Source organism: Pteropus vampyrus, unplaced genomic scaffold (genome assembly GCF_000151845.1).
Source record: "Pteropus vampyrus isolate Shadow unplaced genomic scaffold, Pvam_2.0 Scaffold195, whole genome shotgun sequence".
Classification (NCBI taxonomy): Eukaryota; Metazoa; Chordata; class Mammalia; order Chiroptera; family Pteropodidae; genus Pteropus; species Pteropus vampyrus.
Genome location: NW_011888976.1, coordinates 676,673 through 695,884, shown reverse-complemented (window position 1 = coordinate 695,884; position 19,212 = coordinate 676,673). Strand labels below are relative to the sequence as shown.

Genomic DNA, 19,212 nt, shown 5'->3' with positions numbered 1-19,212 from the left:
TGTTTTTTTAAGGGCATTTTTTTTCTAGTTTAGAAGTTTATTAAAAAGGTATATCTTCTTGTGATACTCATTTCTTTGTTAGTGAAGTTGAACATGTTTCCTATGTTTGTTAATCATTACTATCTCTTCTACTCTGAGTAAATCTTTTCATTTATTTTGCCCATTATTGAACTGGGGTTTTAGCATGGTTCTTATCATTTTGTCAATCTGTGCCTGTCAATTTTCCCCCCAGTTTTCCCCCCAGTTTGTTGCAGTTTTTCCCCCAGTTTTCCCTTGAATTGGCAAGTGATATATTTTGAAGGATAGAATTTTTTTAAATATAATACTAGTAACTACCATTTATTGAATACTTGTCATATGCTGGGTGTTGAACAAAACTTTGTATATGGATTATCTCATTTAATCTTTACCATATCTTCAATAGACTACAATATTTCCCCATATTGTAGATGAGAAAATTGAGGTTCAAGATCATATAGTCAGTAAATGAATGAACTAGGATATGAATGAATGAACAAATGTATGTTATGGTGCACTATTTAGAATTTTGAAATATTATTGCTTTGTCATAAGAAGAGCTTTAAGCTAGCCAATTTTATTGTATTTTTAATGTTTTGGATAGGCAATATATTCATTGGGAAAGCACTAAAAGGAACATGATAAGTCTCCCTATCACTACTATTCCCGCTCCACCTATTCCTCACTGTATTACCACTTCTGCTCCAGATACTCATCTTAATGGTATCTCATATATGCTCCCATGCTTTTTGTATGCAGATCCATATAAATATAAATATACATCCTCCTCTCTCCTCCCATTGTTTTACATAAAGGGTTAAAACCAGTCAATTTAGGCTATTTGCTTTTGCAATACTTGGTTATCTTTGTGACGCAAATTAGCCACAAAGTTAATCTTTGATTGAATTGGTTGCCTTGCATCTTGAAGAGATTCTTCATGTAGAGAGTTCACGTTGTTTAGATGGTAATTTCGTATTGAAATCGATTTCAGGCCAAACTCCAGCATTGCCAAATCTTATGTAACCAACAGCAGCTGAGCCTTCAACCAGTCGCCATATGTTGTGAGGAATAAAAAGCAGGGGACCAATGTAGATAGTTCTTAAGAAAGTTTTCCCTTTCAAAATCTCTAGGAAGAAAAATATAAATATTTTGGGGGGGAGGAGTGGGATATGACCTTTATTGAGCTTATCTGCTGAAGTGGAAATATGGAAATAATGTCTGCACAAAACCAAACGTTTGTTACCATACCTTCTACACCACAATTAAAATCCTAACGGTTTTTAAAAAATTAATCAACTCTATCAAATCCACTATTTCAGAATCAATATATTCTTTAAAGCTAGAGTAAGACCTAAATATGGTTAAGACTGAAATGCAGAAATTTGGTTGGTTAGAAAGTTAATTAAACCTCCAGCTTACTCAAATAGATTTATAAATAGGTAAAATTGTATTTTTTTTATAGCAATCAGGTCCACTGGAATCTCCCAAGCTGGACAGCTATTAGAGTATTTAGAATCCTGAGATCATAAGGGATGCAGGCATTCTAGACAGTCTTCTGGTGTCTTTTCCCTATCAGAGATTTGTGGGTGTGTGAAGTGACACCGGCACCAACAATTGCAGCCTTGATGAGAGAATCAAATTCTTCATCTCTGCAAATAGCAAACTGCAAGTGACGAAGGGTAATAAGCTTCACCTTTCAGTTTTTTGATGCTTTTGCTGCCAATTAAAGTACCTCTGCTGGGAGGTACTCACTCCAGGATGGCTGTGCTATACACGGCCACACTCCTGCCCACACCTTCATGGCTGCTCGTCCTAGATTTCAGGTGTCAATCAACATGGCCCACCAGGCACTGCAAGCCAACTCTCTGAGAGAGGAAACCACCTTTGTCTAGGCCTTCTGGAGTCCTTCCCAGCCCAACCACCAGCTGTTTCGAATTCTGCCGAAGCTCAAAAAAATCAAGGCAGAGAAAGGGCTAGTCGGACACCCAGTGAGATCCAACCACCTGCTTACTCCTGCTTTGCAGAGCCATTCAAACTGCTAGAAATATGTATTCACAAAAGGTCATTACATGCCATGCTCCTTAAGAAAACACTCCTTTCTCCTTTCCTGGTTAGATTATGTAGTAACATATATACCAGAATATTTATATGTCTGTGCCCCTCCCCAAACCACTTCTCTGGAGCTTGCTGATTTTGTTTTTTCCTGTGTTTTTCCTTGTCAGGTACTGGAGGAGGGCATTGGGCATGCAGGTTCGCTATGCTCGCCATGAAGACTATCAGTTCTGTTATTCCTTCCGTGGTAGGCCTGGGCACAAACCTTCCATCCTCATGCTCCATGGGTTCTCTACACATAAGGATCTATGGCTCAGCATGGTCAAGGTGCAATTCTAGATCCCCCTCTCTCAAGAAAGTGTCATTCAGTAAAGAAGAGGGTTTCCACTTGGACATATTGTCATCAGCAATTGTAGACAGCCAAGGGAATCCAGAACTGTGGCTCAAATCACTTAAAACTAATGTAATATATTATTCAAATCATTTTTATCAGGCAAAAATTTATTGAGTTGAATGTTATTGGTAAAATCTGTGCTTTAGAAATCATTTCGCCTTATGAATATTTCTTAGGAAAATTGTCTGACACTCAGCTTTATCTCAGAACTGTCATCAAGATCAGGCTTTTAAAAAATCATTTGTTCTTTTATACTCCAAGTTTCTTCTCTTCCTTCTCTTCCCTTTTGCTTCCTTCTTCTTCTCGCCTGACCCCTCCTTCCCTTCTTTTTCCTGTTTTTGCCTTTTCTTTTTCTTCTTCTTTTTTTTTTCTCCCTAGCCATTTAGAGAAACAGTTTTGATTTGGCAGCTATCTGGGATAGTTTTCCAAATCACTCAGTTTTTGTTCTGGTTTACTTGGGTGTGGCAACTTTACTTAGTAAGAGTGACCAGCTGGTGAAGGTTGGGGCTGGGAGAGGTCTTAGGGGAGAAGCACTCCAGGCTCTCACTTTAAGTAGGACTATACCAGAATGATCTCAAGTGTGATCTATACCAGGAGGAAAAGGCCCACACAACCTCTAGTTACTTGTGTTTTTATTTCCAAATTCCACTGTGAGGAAAGGAATTCTCATGCTGTAATGTACCTCTCACATCCTGTCCCCTCTCAGAGGAGCATCTTTCATATAGCTGGGTATTTGTCTATTGATAACGATGTTTCTGTTTCCTGGTTAAAAGCGGCACTTATTTAAATGGAAGAAGATGTTTTAAGATAATAACCACCCTAGGAATTACACCTTAATGCAAAAAAAGGAAAGGCAAAGAAAAGAAAGTCAAAAGCAGAATTAGGGTGATTAGACATTGTTCTTACAGAAAGCCTTGCTCCTGTGGGTTCTGGAGCTGGCCAGGGCTCTGGGAGGACAGAACTATTCCCTCTAGTTCCAAGTCAGTGGCTGGATGACTGGAGTAAGTGTAGAAAAAGTGAGGGAAAGGAGAAGGAGGTAATACCTGCCAAATGGTGTCAAGAAAGAGTGAAAGGTGTAAGCTTCCCTCCCCTGACCTTTGTCCCTCTTCCAGTCATCCTCCTAGTCCCCTCCTTCCTGTGTATTAGTCTTTGGGGCCCTCTGCTCCCTATGAGGCTACTGGCAATGCTTATTCACATCAGAGGTTACTAGAGTAAAACTCTGGATGGCCTAGACTCATACATCCCCAGGGATGGCTATCCAGGTCACTTCCTAAGTGGGTGCAACTTCCCCAGAAAAGTGGGCAGACATGTCCTGCATAACACATACTGACTCTCTGGGCCTGTGTGTCCTCAGTTTCTTCCAAAGAACCTGCACTTGGTCTGCGTAGACATGCCAGGACATGAGGGTACTACCCGCTCTCCCCTGGATGACCTGTCCATAGAAGGGCAAGTTAAGAGGATACACCAGGTAAGCATGAGGCTCCCCCAGAAATTTCCCAGACTGGATTTGCCCACCATTGCATGCCCAGGACTGGAGAGCAGGCAGGAGAGTTCTCCATACTGACTCATAATCAGTCTCAATGCATTCTGTCAAGTAATTGCAAACAAAATGGCACCCTAGAGGTATCCTTGGTTAGCCACAGAAGGCCAGGGCTTATTGCAGACTGTTTTTCTCTAAGCCTATTGAAGTTGTTTGTGAAGAAATATGACCATCTGGGCATTTTCTCAGCTCTTTGGAAAAAGGAGTTTAGTATTCCTCAGGACCATTTCCCTAGAATCTATTTTTCTGCTTACCAGTTATATGACAGCAATAGCCCTTCTGCCTAGTTATGGACAGAGAGAGTGCTCTTTGCATTTTACTCTATTTCAGCATCTATCTTCAGCCCCTCTCTGGCTGGGATTTCAAGGTCATAGGGCTCATAGACAATTTCAGAATTTAGTAGTCCTTACATTTCAAATTGGCATTAGATATTTTCCCCAGATAAGGATATTTATTTAATGTCTGACTCCTCCAGTTAAACTTTGTATTTTAATGAGGTATTTTAATGAGGTCTTTGTATTTTAATTTGGCTCTTTGCTGTATCTTCAGTAGTTGACCATAGCTCCTTATACATAACAGATATTTAACTAATATTTTTAAATAGGCAGATGGTTGGTTGGATGAATGGTTGAATGGTTGAACAGACAGATAGATGAATGGGTAGTTATATGAGTAGATGGTTGGATGGATGAGAAGGGCTTCAAATTAGGGTAAGAGTCAGTAAACCATGGCACATAGGCTATATTTGGCTTGCTGCCTACTTTTGTAAGCTAAGTTTTATTGGAACACAGCCATACTCATTCATTAGAGTTGAGTAGTTAAGTTGAGTTGAGTTGAATAATTGCAACTGAATAGTTGCAATAGAGTTGAGTAGTTGCAACTGAGATCATATAGCCCACAAAGCAGAAAATATTTACTCTCAGGACCTTTATAGAAACATTCGTTGACTCATGAATTAGGGAAAACCGCGTTGGTTTTATACTTGTAAATGGCCCTTCAATCATTTGTGCCAGGTAAAGATAAATACATGCCTGCCACAGTGCTTACCTGGAAAATGGATCCAGTAGAGTTTCAAACCCCTTTCATCAGTAGGCCTTTTCATTTGTCCCCAGAGACAATAGAGGTTTTTTTACTCTGTAATCACTGTTGTCACTGTCTACAGCTATATAACTAAGCCTTCTTCTCATTTTCCTTCCCAGTTTGTAGAATGCCTCAAGCTGAACAAAAAACCATTCCACTTGATAGGCTCCTCTATGGGCGGCGCTGTGGCTGGGGTGTATGCTGCTTACTACCCGTCAGATATTGGCAGTCTGACCCTTGTGTGCCCCTATGGTGAGTGACCAGGCTAAAGTATCTCCATGACTGACTTGAGCACAGTAGGGTCTCAATCTCTGAAGGAACAACTGGCAGTGTCTGCTATGACTATTTTTTAAAAATTATCTTTTGATGTAAACTTTAGAGATAGGCAATGTTTTAGTGATAACTAACCTAACAAGAATTATCTAACCATAATCATAACCACACCGACTTTTAAATTATAGAGCCAACCTTTGTTCCACAAAGAATTTGGTAGTTAATTAAAATGTGTATAGTACTTTGCAGCACATGAATACTTTGAAGTATAATGATAATATTAATAGCCAACATTTAATCGAGTTCTTTTAAGCTAAGCTTTTTATATGGATTTAATTGTCACCTTAACCTTATGAGGTGAAGGTACTATTATTATGCCTCTCCTCTTTTTTTGCTGAAAATTCAAAGATCTTTATTCATTACAAGATCTTTTAAAAAAATTGACAAATTTTAGTTTATCTATTCTTATTTGTGTACGTGTCAACTTGAGCTGTAACATGTCCCCAGAAATTATAATCTGAAGTTGGATTTTTCAAATTCATTTTTCTTATATAAGTCTTTAAACTTGGGTTTATAATACGTTAGAAAAAAAAATCTTAATTTTTCTCTCTTTTTCCTTCTCTTGTTCCCTCTTTCTCTTTCTCTGGTACTTCATTGGAGTATGATTTTACACATAGTGAATTGCCCAAATTTTAACTGTACCTCTCAAGGACTTTTTACATACATAATTGCTAGTCAGATCAAAATAGTATGTTTATTTTCTAGGTAGGAACATTTTCTAGGTAGGAAGCACAAAGAAATTACATAAGTGCCAGAGCCAGGATAGGGACCAATCTTGAGCTGTCAGGCTTCAGAACCCCACCTGTGGCTTTTTTGGAGGTACTTTCATTTTCACTACCTCCTTTATATGACTCATATCCACTAAGTATCTCTTTTGTCCACTAGAACCCAGCCATGAGTTAAACACATACGCCTTCTACTGAAATGTGACTAAACTGACCTTTATAATCTTTTAAGTCACTCTGAAAGTTGATAGTTTTCAGGTCTGTTAAGGACATTGAAATTGAAGTCAAGCTCCCAATGGTCTTTCTCTTCTCCTCTTCCCAAGCACCATGTCTGAAGTCATTTGGCCTTTTAATAATAAAATCTGGGAATTGAAGAAACAGCTCCTGTGGAAGGTTATTAGATTATAGATCGCTGATGGAAGGTCAGATCTAACTAGCTTTTTCTAGTGTATGTTCATTTGCTCAGAGAGTTTTACACCTGAGTTTCGATTGGAATTTAAAATTAAGTTTGTTTCTACGTAAAAATGAAACAGTAAACCTTTTTACTTTGAAATAATTTTAAATTTACAGAAACGTTGCGAAAACTGTACAGAGTCTCATATACCCTTCATCCAGTTTCCCCCATTGTTAACAGCTTGCTCTACCAAAAGCAAATTCGTCAACTAGGAAACCAATATTGGTACATTACTATTAACTAAACTCCAGGCTTTATTTAGATTTCATTAGTTTTTCCACTAATATCCTTTTCCTAGTCCAGGATCCAACTGAGGAGACTACACGACATTTAGTGTAAGATTGTTTTTAAAGCGAAAGGCAATGGATCATGTGATCTACCTTCATGACATTATGAAAGCTACACGATACCCATGTTAGATTTAAAGGAGTTGCTGAATATAGGTGATATGTAAAGTGTGGTATCTGCAGCATAGTATTGATGCCACTGCCTTTCTTTCTAAAATCTAGTTCTTCAACTTAAGTTAAACACCTGGAAATTTGCTTAGTGTCAGAAGTGAAAATTAGTTTTGCCCTCCTATGTACACCAGCTATGTGAACTGAACTCTCTCATGCCATGCTCCAGGGTGCAGGAAATAATGATCATTCTCAAAGCTTTCTGGTTGCCTAATGTTCTCCTGGAGGAAGAGGGACTGTGTAGAGGGCAGGTACTGCCCCAACATGGGGACAGCTCAGAAGGGGACTTGTTCTCACTGAGTTTTGTGCATTGAGCTCAATAAGAGATCACTAAGTGGGTTCAGACCATGGGGAGGGAGTCAGTCCCCCAAGTCCTGTGTTTTCTTCCCACCACGCATTTTGTCAGATCTCCTCTCAATAATGCAGATGTGAAAGGGGCTCAGGCAAGTTGCCTTCTAGACTAATGCTTCTTAAACTATATCATACAGATAAATCTCCCAACTTGTTAAAGATTCTGAGACTTAGAGAGGGGCTTTATTTCTTATGGGCTCCCAGTGCTGCTGGTCCATAGACTACAGTTTGAGTCACCAGTCCCTAAAATGTCTGGAAGGATTGTTTTTCTACATTTCTCTTCAGAGTGTGGTTTTGACTTTGAGCAAGGATGACAGTACCAATTAAAAAGGAATTTGGTGAAAATACCTGAAACGTATTAGCTCTGGACTGATGCTAGAAGTTCCTGTATAGAATGGGGGTTGGTAAGATGGTAGAAATATCACCAAGCTGCTTTGGTTTGAATCCCACAGGCCTGCAATACACAACTGAAACACCAGACCTACTACAGCTCGAAGGAACACAGAACTTGGATACCACAGAGAAGTTCCACTTGATCCCATCCACTGCAGAGGAGATGAGTGAAATGCTTCAGCTCTGCTCCTACGTCCGCCTTAAGGTGCCCCAGCAGGTAATGTAATCTCAGCAGCAATATGACTGCCTTCTGCCAGAGGCTCAGGTGGCCAGTACCAGCTGCTTTCATTCATTCCCTCTTTTTGTACTCATCTGTTTATTCCTTCAACAAGTACCTATATGACGCCCGTGACACATCAGGCACTGTGCTTGGGTACAGTAATGAAGAAATAAGACAGAAAAAGTCTTTGGGCAGACATAAGCTAGTAGGGAGACAGACAATTAACAAGTAAACAAATACAAATTGTAATAAGTTTTCTAGAGGAAATGAAGATGGTGCAGTTAATAAAAACAGGGAGGCAGCAGAAGATTTGATAAGCCTTTTTGAGGGAATGGCATGTACAGAGGTAGAAAAAAACAGGCAAGTTCAAGATGGTGGAAGGAGGCCAGGGTGACTGAGGGAAAAGATGGATTGAGATGAGGTTGGAAGGGGAGGCAGGGACTGAATCGGAGATTCTCAATTTTTTAAAAAAATCTCAGGACCACTTTACGCTCTGAAAAATTATTGAGAACCCCCAAGGAGCTTTTATTTGTGGGTGTTATAATTATTGATATTTACCACATTAGAAATTAAAAGTCCGAAAAACTTAAAACACAAGAATATACAAGCACTCATTTCATTAGCCATCGGAGTGATGACATTATCCCTCATTATATAGGGTCTGAAAACCTGTATGCTTTTGAAAGAATAAAAGTGAAAAAAGGCAAGTAACATTTACTATTACTATGAAAATGGTCTGACCTCATGGACTCCCAAGATCCACTTTGAGAACCACTAGGCTAGATCATGTAGGACCTTACAGGTTATGGGAAGGAGTCTGGGGTTTTCCTAAGTACAATGGGAGGACCCCTGAAGGATTGCAGGGGAGTATAAACAGAAGCAAGGAAACCCATTATGGTGCTGTTATGGCTTGCAGATGATGGTGGTATAGACTAGGGTGGTAGCAGTGGAGACAGTGATCTGAAAGGCTTTGGGAGGAAGAATGAATGGGGCTTAACTGGCAAATTGGAAGTGAAGGATGAGGGAAGATGAGGAGTCACAGGTGGCTTCTGGTACTTGAGTTAGATAAAGTTAGCATTTTCTATAGGAGAAGGAGAGGGAGGGTGGATTTAGGGGACAAGCTAAAATCTCCATTTTGGATGTGTTAAGTTCAAGTTGCCTGTGAGGCCTCCAAGTGCAGATGTCAAGTAGGCAGTTGGATATACAAATCTTGCTGTGGGAAGCCCAGTCTGGAGCTATATAATTAGAGCCATCAGCCAATGATTATATTGAAGGTCATGGGTCTGCATGAGGTCATCTAGAGAAAGAGTGAAAGACCAAGAGAGGAGACTCCATGGCTGAGGCTTTGTATCAGCAAATTATCTCCCACTACTGTAGAATTATCTCCCTCTACTGTAGGAGCTGGACCCCGCCTCAGGATGGGGCAGGTCCTTCCAGGCTCTATTCAGAGGTTGTGAATATGACTCAGTTAATAGGAATGGCCTGCCCCTGATTCTGTGGTCTATTTTCTCTCTCAAATCGTCTTTTTAGTTATGAAGTTGCACTGATCTCCTCCTATCACTGATCACTTCCCAAAATAGAGTCTCCTAACAGCATTGTAGAAAATTCCAGAATTTCGAGTTGTCTGGGATATGAAAACACCAGGAGAAAATAAATGGCAGCTCCAAAAGTCTTTCCTTCCTAGGAGAGAAGAAGCACCTAAGCACCCAGCCCATTGTGTTACAATGGTCTAGTTGTTTCTGCCTTCCATTCTAACCTCTGTAAAATCAGGGACTTTGTCTTAATTGGCTGTCCTGTCTCCACCTGTGGCACAGTGTTTGTATGAAGTAGGTCGTAGGTATAGATTGGGTGGATCAGTAGACCCGAGGCTACTTGGATAATGCAGGGATGGAGAATGGATCGATGGATAGATGCAGGATAGATGGATGCATGAAAATGGTGCATGTGCATACATCGTTGATTTAGGGATGCAGGATATGTCGTTGGCTGGATGGGAGGGTGCCTGGAGAATGCAGGGATGGGGAGTAGATAGATTTGTGGATGTATGATAGATGGATATGTGGGTAGACATGTGCATATATGATTCAGAGATGCAGGATGGATGGGCAGATATGTGGATTGAGCATAGATGGATGGATGCAATATGGATATTAGGCATGGGTACAGAATAGATAGTAGAACAAAGAGAATATCTGAGCACAGTGTGTTGGACAACTTACCATTGGCCTTCCTTTGGACTTCCACTTCTTGTATGGTCATATTCTAGTCATGCTCCAGAAGGTTGGTTTAGTCCAAAGCAGTTATGGCTGGATTTTCCCCCCTCAATCTATACACAGGACTCCTGAGAGTGCCTTTAAGAGGTTCAGACTGTTCCGGGGTAGATGAGAAGAGTGACAATTGCTAATGTGAACCCAGGACTCTAACTCAAGAACCCTGAGGCAGAAAAAAGTAGAAGGCTGTATTCCTTCTGGCCACAGCACCCCCCACTCCCCCAGGTCGGTGTTCAGGTCCAAGAGATCTGGCCTGCCCACAGTTGCTGCTGCCTTCACAGCCCTCAGCAGGGAAGGCAAATACAAGGTCAAGTAGTAAACAAAGGACTCTGGAACCCTTCCCAGGTTTTCCAAATCATTTATTTCTTCATTGTTGAAGAGGCCGATCATCCCCAATGGCTTAATTTTTTTTAATGGACCTTGTTCTGCATTTAGATATTATTGAGCAATTACTTGGTATTATTTTCATTCTGATAGTGTCTTAGGCTAAACAGAGAATTTCTCAAGATAAAGCGGCTGTTTGGCCGTCTCTAGTGTTTATTTACTATTTTTTAAATTTAAAAAAATTTTTTAATTGAAGAAATGATTTAAAATTTTTCCCCCTAACTCTCCCCCATACCCTCTGGTAGCCACTAGTCCATTGTCCATGTCTATGAGTCTCTGTCCAGTGTTTTTTACATGCTAGGAGGACTGATGGCCTCACAGTATCACTCAAGTTCCTTCCTAATCAAAAAAGAAAAAAGCCTCAAAGGAGCCTAATTCCCAATTATACTGTATAGTATATCACGGGAATTCAGCAGCCCAGGCCCTAAAAACCTTGACAATGCCGTGACTATCTGGACTTTATTTCCCTGTGAGGGGCCTGAGGAAATGAATCTTCTCTTGGCTTCTAACTTTGGGTTATTTATCCTTAGATCCTGCAAGGTCTTGTTGACGTCCGCATCCCTCACAACAACTTCTATCGAAAGTGTAAGTTGCCCTGCTTTAAGCTTTGAGCAAGGACCAGTGAAGCTTCATGGGTGGCTGACTTTTAGCTCTTACATTTCCGAGTCTGTTTTCTTGAGCCCCTGAAGAGAGAATGTGGTGGCTTGGACTTGATGACTGTCCCCATACTGTGTGATGGTGCCCACAGGAACAGCCCAGCATGTACTCACTTTGGTTTCCTTTTCTGAAAAGTGCTTTTGGAACTCATCAAAGAGGAGTCAAGATACTGTCTCCATCAGAACATGGACAAGATCAAGGTCCCAACACAGGTCATCTGGGGGAAACAAGACCAGGTACGTAGTGTGTGCCTGGGGCCACCTGTGCCAGTGACACTGGCTGGTTTCTGATATCAGGAAGAGGTAGAACACACCTGGGTCAGGTGTCAGTGTTTATGGGAACATCATTCTGTGAGCTGAGAGCAACAACATTGGTCTTTTAAAATGAAAGGCAATTTTAAATCATTTTTACAAATTATTTTTACCAAAGCCATATAGTCATATGGTGCAAAAAACTTCAAAGAGTACAAAAAGATTTATAATAAAAACATTCCATCTCAATTCCCATTTCTTTGAGGCAGCACTTACTCTCTCATGTATATTTTTAAAATTTTCTAAGGCGAGGGTTGGCAAATGTTTTCTGTAAAGGGCCAGACAGTAAAATTTTCTACTGTGGGGGCCATTTGATGTCACAGCTACTCAATTCTGCTGTTGTGGCGCCAAAGCAGTGGTAGACAACATGCAGACACAGACATGGCAGAGTTCCAGTGAACCGTTATTTACAAAAACAGGCAGCGGGCCAGTGTCTTGCCTACTCCTGTTCTAAGCATATGTACATAGGTATAAATAGATTTTATCTGTAAGTTTTTTAAACATGCTATATATACTGTTTTGTACCTTCATAGTTATAAGAAATATGTATCTTAGAAATTATTTCATATCAGCCCATGCAGATCTACTCATTCTATTTTTTTAATATTTTATTTTGAAAAAAATTTCAAATTTACAAAAAATTGTAAGAATACAGAGTATTCTTGTATACTCTTTACCTAAATTCACCAATTTTTAACTGCTTTATTGAGGTGTGGTTTACATGCCATAAAATTCACCTAGTTGTGCGCCCCACCACAACCCAGCTGTAGAACACTTCTGTCACTCCCGCAAGTTCCCTCCTGATCATCTGCAGTTCATCTGCACCCTCACCCCAGCCCCCTCAAAGCCATTGATCTGTTTTCTGTTTCCATAGTTTTACCTTTTCTAGAATTTTTATATAAATGGTATTATATAATATGTACTCTTTTGCATCTGGCTTCTTTCACTCAAGCATGTTTTTGAGGTTCATGCATGTTGTTGCACGTATCAGTAGTTCCTCTTTATTGCTCAATGTCATTCCGTGGTATATATTACCACATTTTATTCATCACAGTGTTTTAACATTTGCCACATTGGCTTTATCATTCTCATTTATCTATCTATAAGTATATATATATATTTTTTGGACCGTTTGGAGTAGATTGCTTCCATTATGCCCCTTTACCCCCAATACTTCAGCATGTATTTACTGAGACCATGAATATTTTCTCATATAACCACACTACATTATCACATTCAGGAAATTTAACATTGATTCGATACTTTTATCTGATCTACGGTCCATATTCCAAATTCATCAGTTGTTTAGATAACATCCTGTACGGACTCCCCCTGAACCAGATGTAATCCAGGATCACATACTACATGTCATGTCTCTTTAGTCTCCTTTAATGTGAAACAATCCCTCAGTCTACCTTTGTCATTCATGATAATGAGATATTTGAAGAGTACAGGCCAGTTATTTTATGAAATGTTCCTTAATTTGAGTTTGCTGCTTCCTTATGATTAAATTGAGGTTATATTCCCTGGCTAAAATATGCCATGAGTTAGAAATATCACATCTTCCAATGTGCAACAGGGCGTTGTCTGATGTCTTCATTGTAGAGTTATTTGACCCCTTGCAACTGATAAGCAGTCTATAAGAAGACACTTTGAGACTGTGCACATATCCTGCTCCTCATTGAACATTCCCTCTAGATTTATCATCCATGAATGATTCTTGCCCAAAACAACATTTTACATTCTTTTTAAGAGCTGCAGAGTATATCATTATATGGCTCTACCAGAATGTTTTTAATTAGTGCCCTTCTGATGGTCATTTGGGTCATTCTCAGTTTTTTGTTTTTTTTTTACTGTTAAACAATACATCATGAACACCATCATACCTGTGTTTGTGAATTGTGAGAGTATATCTGAAGGGTAAATTCATAGATGTAGAATCACTGGGTAAAAGGGCATGTGCATTTTTAAATTTTAATAGGTTTTGTCAGATGGCTCTATATTCATTTGCTAAGGCTGCCATAACAAAGTACCACAAACTGAATGGCTTAAACAACAGAAATCAGTTGTCTCACAGTTCTGGAAACTAGAAGTCTGAATCAAGGTGTCATCCGGTTAGTTCCTTCTGGGAGGTGTGTAGGAGAGTCTGTTCCATGCCTCTCTGCTGCAACCTGCACGACTAGACGGTTAACCTGAGGAGGAGTGACGGAGGATTAAGAAAAACACAGAGACAGTATATACAAAAGCTGAGGCCAAGTAGGACACTGTACTTGGATAGAGATACAGTGACCCCGAAGTAAGCTCTGTGCATTTATTATATACTTTTGAAGTCGAGGAGGGAGGGAGTCTTCTTCTCAGGACTTGAAACTTGCTGGCAGCAATAATTTCCCAAGGCCTGTCTATACCTGGTTATCTATGCTAAACCACAAGCAGCTATCTGTTCTTTGTTTGGTTCTCTGCCCTTGGCAGATTGCAACACAGCGAAGCATGGCTTTGCCAATGCTTGGGCCATAGGTCCGTCTCAGATTCTGCTCTCTACACCTGTCCTCTAGTTTCTGGTGGTTTGCTAACAATCTTTGGTGTTCCTTGGCTTATAGATGCCTTACCCTAATCTCTACCTTCATCTTCACATGGCATTTCCTCTCTGTTCCTGGGTGTCTCTGCTTAATTTTCCCCTTTTTGTAAAGATGTCAGTCATACTGGATTAGGGGCCCTTGCTCCCCCAGTATGACCTCATCGTAACTCATTACATTTGCAATGACCCTACTTCCAAATAAAGCCACATTTTGAAGTGTTGGTGGTTAGGACTACAACATATGAGTTTGAGGATGAACCATAATAAACCCTTCAAAGTGATACTGATTTATTCCTAGAAGCCCCTTTTTTGTTTACAACTATTCTTTAGAAATCATATCTTATTGAAAGTTCTTCTATAGTTTAAAGCAAGAGGAGGCAGTGAGAAATGGAGCCTTTACAAGCTCTACAGGCAGACAGAATTATAGTGTCTGTTAAAGACTATTCAGGAGTCTTACTGTTGAAATTGTAAGAAAAGTATATTATAGAGGAGCTTTTCCCATTGAGACAGTTCCTCCAAGGACCCCAAGGTGAAAGCCAGCATTGCAAGCCCTGCCTAGGCCAGTGGCACATCCCATCTGTGTTTCCTGATTAAAAAGCACAGGCAGGAATTCAGGCTACAGCCCTGAAGGCTCACAACTGTGTGGGATGGCCCAGGAGAAGAGACCAGGGAGAAGAAACCAACCTGTGCCCACAGTGTATAGCATCATCAGGGTGCAGCTATCTTAAATCAGCCATGCCCAGATTAGGACGAGGGCGTGGAGAGGAGGGAGGGTTCATGTGCTTCCTTCTGCAGCAGCCAAGACTCTGAAAGAAGCTTTGTATGTGCTGGAGTGGAAAAGTAGGATCTAGGCTAGGCCAACAGGTTCAATCAGAAATCAGAGTCAAAACAATGAAGGCCTTTCTTCATTCTAAAAATCCCAAAGTTGATTCTGGGCTCTCAGAGACCAACAGAGGGAGAGAGGTGAAAATCTGTCACCCTGCAGAAACACTGCAGAAATGAGGTCACCGGCCTTGGAGTCTGAAAGTCTGGGGTCCAGACCTGCCTTTGCACTTTATCAGGTCACTCGGTCACTCTTCTACTTCTGGGGTGATCGTGAGGCTCAAGTGAGACAATGTATTTGAAGGTGCTCTTTCTCCAGTTATCAAAAATAAATTATTTATTCACATCCTTTGCCTTTGATTTCTGGCTTCTGCTCAAGGTCCAGAATTTCTTCCAGGTCTCAAGTTCATTTTGTTCTGGAAAAAGAGCCTAACATTCCATGGGCCTGCTACAAATACGATCAGATCCTTATGTATTCTGGGGACCATCCTGAGGCCAGAGGCCAAATAGCAGAGACTTCAGGGGCCCTTTATTTCATGGCCTTTTGCTTCCCGAGCTGTCTGGCTTTTTTCCTGCTTTGTCATCAACACTTGGTGTCACAGACCAGCCCCCTGCCAGGCTGACTTCAGTCTCCCTCTTCTTTGGACCCCTGTAGGCCAGCTGCTGTTGTGCAGGGGCGACCGTGTGTATTGTTGTCTATATGAATGAAACCCCCTGGACTTGGGCAGTATACAGCCTGCACAGCTGAAACTGGCAGACCTTCCTGAGAGCATTTCTGCACACCCGTTCAAGTATTTCCTCTATGTTCAGTCCACCAGAGTGGGAGGGCCTTGGGGAGATACACAGGTGTATTACTCTTTATGTTCCCTCTCCCTGCCAGCACAATGCCTGGTATGCAAGAGACCCAGAATACACAGTGAATGAGCAAGCAAGAAAGTGAGTGAACAAACTAGCAAAGTGATGAACCCACTAACTGACTGCCTATACATTTAAGATAATAGATGTTTATCGAGTACCTACTATGTGCCTGACACTGTACTAGGCCCTGGGAACACAGTAGGGACCAAGATAGACAGGATTCTTCCCTCGAACAGCTTACGGCCTATCTAACGCTATAACGAATGCATGGCAGGGCTAGAACTAGGGTGAGGTGTGTCGTGTAAGTTCAGGGTCAGATCCTGTCTTTACTTATGATTTTGATATTGTTCATCATGGATCTTTTTATATTAACATTTATTTTTTTAAATACTGCATTAAAATAGTATTCATCTTGATTATTCAGTTTTTTGGCACTCACTTTTGTGCCAGAGTCAAGTACCCCACTTCCCTCACCCTTGTCCTGGCCCTGGCCTGAAATGAGATGGAGGAAAATTCACCGTTTATCTGAATGTCTTACAAAGAAATAGCTGATCCGGTTCCCATGGATGTGCACATCTCACGAGGGCCCATTCAGCTGTTTCACATGCCTCTAGGTAACTATGGGGAGTGCTGGATTTGACAGCATAACTGTTTCAAAGCTGGAAACAGTTGGGTATCTTTGCCTAAGAATTATGGTTTCTGATCTCTCTGTAGGACAGACACTCAGTTGGGAATTTCTGCTTTTCATGCTTTGACCTGTTGACTCCACTTACATTTCCTCTGGGCGTTTTTCCACAGTAGCTGGGCTTTATTTCTGCTCGGATAGTTGCCACTGCCTTACCTGTGAGTGAAGGATAAGACAGAGGGGTCCCATTCCTCCACAGGGTGCCCCTCTCTCTCTAAGCTTCCCATTAGCTGTACCTTTTTATACCTCAGGAGTGCTCTGCATTCTGCTCTCCCCATTTCCAAATGGGTGCGGAATCTTGGTTTTAATGATCTGAGGTGATGAGGATGAAGTTCAAAAACAGACGGCACTCAAAGTTTGTTGGGGTTTTGCTTTTGTTTATAAGAATGAGAGGAGGTTAAAGTGATGCTGAGTTGAAGGTTAACGTGATTATGAGAAGGGGAGTGAATGCAAATCCAATACCGAAGAAGAGCGTTGGGGAGAAAAAGTAAGTTGGATTGGCATAATAGCAAGGTAACCCAGATGAAAATGAAATTTAAATGAGTTGTTTGAAAAGTATCAGCCCTCAAAAATGGTGGCTTTCATGTTGGGAAAGCTTTCCTTGTTATTCACAAACTTAAGGGCCTGGGGTCACAGTCTGGGGACCCCAGAGGACCTTCAGAGAGAACTCCTCCCCAGCTTGTGATAATTAGTAATTAGTGTTCACTTTTTGCATCTTCCCTGTGTGCCCTTTCCACAGCTTGGCCCATCCTAGGCCAGCTGTCGGGTGCATTCTTTTGGCCCAACCTGATCATGTCACTGTCCTTAACACATCCCCACAGCTCTCCACTACCCTCAGACTGAGGCCCGACACCCTAACATGGTTGGAGGAGTGGGCCGCCTCCTCTCTACCCCAGCTCTCCACCATTCCCTCCCTGCTCCCAGTGTGCCGTGTCTTGGCATCTACCTACTTGCTGTCCCTTGCACTTGCCATGGCCTCTCATCCTCTTCTATGAATTCTACTCCCCTGTGCTCCCTCAGCTCCCAGGACCCTCCTCCATCAGAGCCCTTATCACAGTGGTCCCCACCCTTTTTGGCAGTAGGGACCAGTGTTCCTATGAGAATCTAATGCTGGATGATCTGAGGTGGAGCTGAGGCGGTGATGCTAGCTCTAGGGAGTGGCTGCAAATACACACAAAGCTTTGCTAGTTTGCCCACTGCTCACTTCCTGCTGTGCGGCCCAGTTCCTAACAGGCCGTGGACCAGTACCAGTTCACAGCCTGGGGGTTGGGGATCCCTGCCTTATCACATTGCACTTTTGTCTGTTGACCTGTCTGCCTTCCCTGCCAGATCAGAACCCTTTCACAGGCAGAGACTGTGTCTATCTACCTCAGTGATGCTGGCGGCAGCACAACTCTTGGCACCAAGTTGAAGAGTAAAACATGAGGCATGCAGTCACTTCTATCAGAGAGACACAAGCCCCAACATTTAAGTGACTGGGTCCTAAAAGCCACCCCTGCAGGTAGAGTTCTATCCACCAAACACACATAAGGATCTGAATCTTTTCTATCTCATTTCCTCTCTTGTTCTGCAGGTGTTAAGTGCATCTGGGGCAGACGTTTTGGCCAAGTCAATCACCAACTGCCAAGTGGAACTTCTGGAAAACTGTGGGCATTCAGTGGTGGTGGAGAAACCCAGGAAGACAGCTAAGTTCGTCGTCGACTTTTTAGCTTCTGTGTACAACACAGACAACAAGAAGCTGGACTGAGGCCCTGACCGCAGCCTGCACTCTGCACCCCGCACCCCGCATCCTCTTCCATCTCCCAAATCTGATGCTGACAGGATACGATTTCTCAGAGATCCTGCCGCAAAAGTGGTCAGAGCACCAGTGTCCCCGAGGAAGCCAGTCCCCTATTCCCAGTCAGATCCACAGAGCTTTGGGGGCCACGAGGAAATCTCCAACATGTTTTTCACAAAATGGAAATTAATATGGAACAAAATAAGAAAACCCAGCCTTGAAATCTATTGAGAAGTCTTCAAGTTCACGTTGCAAAGCAGCCACCTTGAACCATAATCACTGAGGACATCATTTTCTTTAAAACACTTCTCACAAACAGACTTGGGGTATTTCTGTTGCTTCAGATGTCCTCTGCATGGTGTCTGTTTGTCCCCATTCGCCAAGCCCCTCTCGTTTACGTCTCCTTTAAGTTTTACATAAAGACCCGTATGTGAATGTAGTCTGTCAGCTGCAAGATCAGGGAGGAAAATGGTGAGCTATGGAAAATATTTACACATGCAGAGGGGTGTTCTGCCTTGGCCCAGCACTTGGAGCAGCAGAGAACATAGGTGGTGGTTTGATCAGCTCCCATGTGTCAGGTATGCCATGAGTGAATTTAGAACAGTCACGGTATGAAGAACTCCTGTAAGGGTGGGTTTCCTGGAAATAATTTATTATTTCTAAAAACAGAAATAATAATAAATAATAAAATAATACTTGATACTTGGTCTTCTACGATGACCACAGTTTTTATGTGTCCACAGTGAGGTCAGAGCCTAAGGAGAGCATCCCGTGGGCCTCTCTTCTATGTTCCTGTGCTACTGAAAACCCTCGGATATTAGTTTGCTAGCAAATTCTGTGAATTCTGTGAATAGTAAT

General features: G+C 41.6%; 1 protein-coding gene across 1 annotated transcript in view; it reads left to right on the top strand.

Annotated features, from left to right (window-relative positions):
* The window catches only part of ABHD6 (abhydrolase domain containing 6), a 40,349-nt gene extending 21,347 nt beyond the window's left edge, over positions 1-19,002 (top strand). The window contains exons 4-10 of the mRNA XM_011371776.2: positions 2,241-2,397; positions 3,819-3,932; positions 5,204-5,336; positions 7,855-8,012; positions 11,200-11,254; positions 11,462-11,562; positions 18,151-19,002. Coding sequence (XP_011370078.1) covers positions 2,241-2,397; positions 3,819-3,932; positions 5,204-5,336; positions 7,855-8,012; positions 11,200-11,254; positions 11,462-11,562; positions 18,151-18,324 — 892 coding nt within the window. The 3' untranslated portion in view covers positions 18,325-19,002. The remainder of the gene's footprint in view (positions 1-2,240; positions 2,398-3,818; positions 3,933-5,203; positions 5,337-7,854; positions 8,013-11,199; positions 11,255-11,461; positions 11,563-18,150) is intronic.
* Positions 19,003-19,212: the final 210 nt, after the last annotated feature.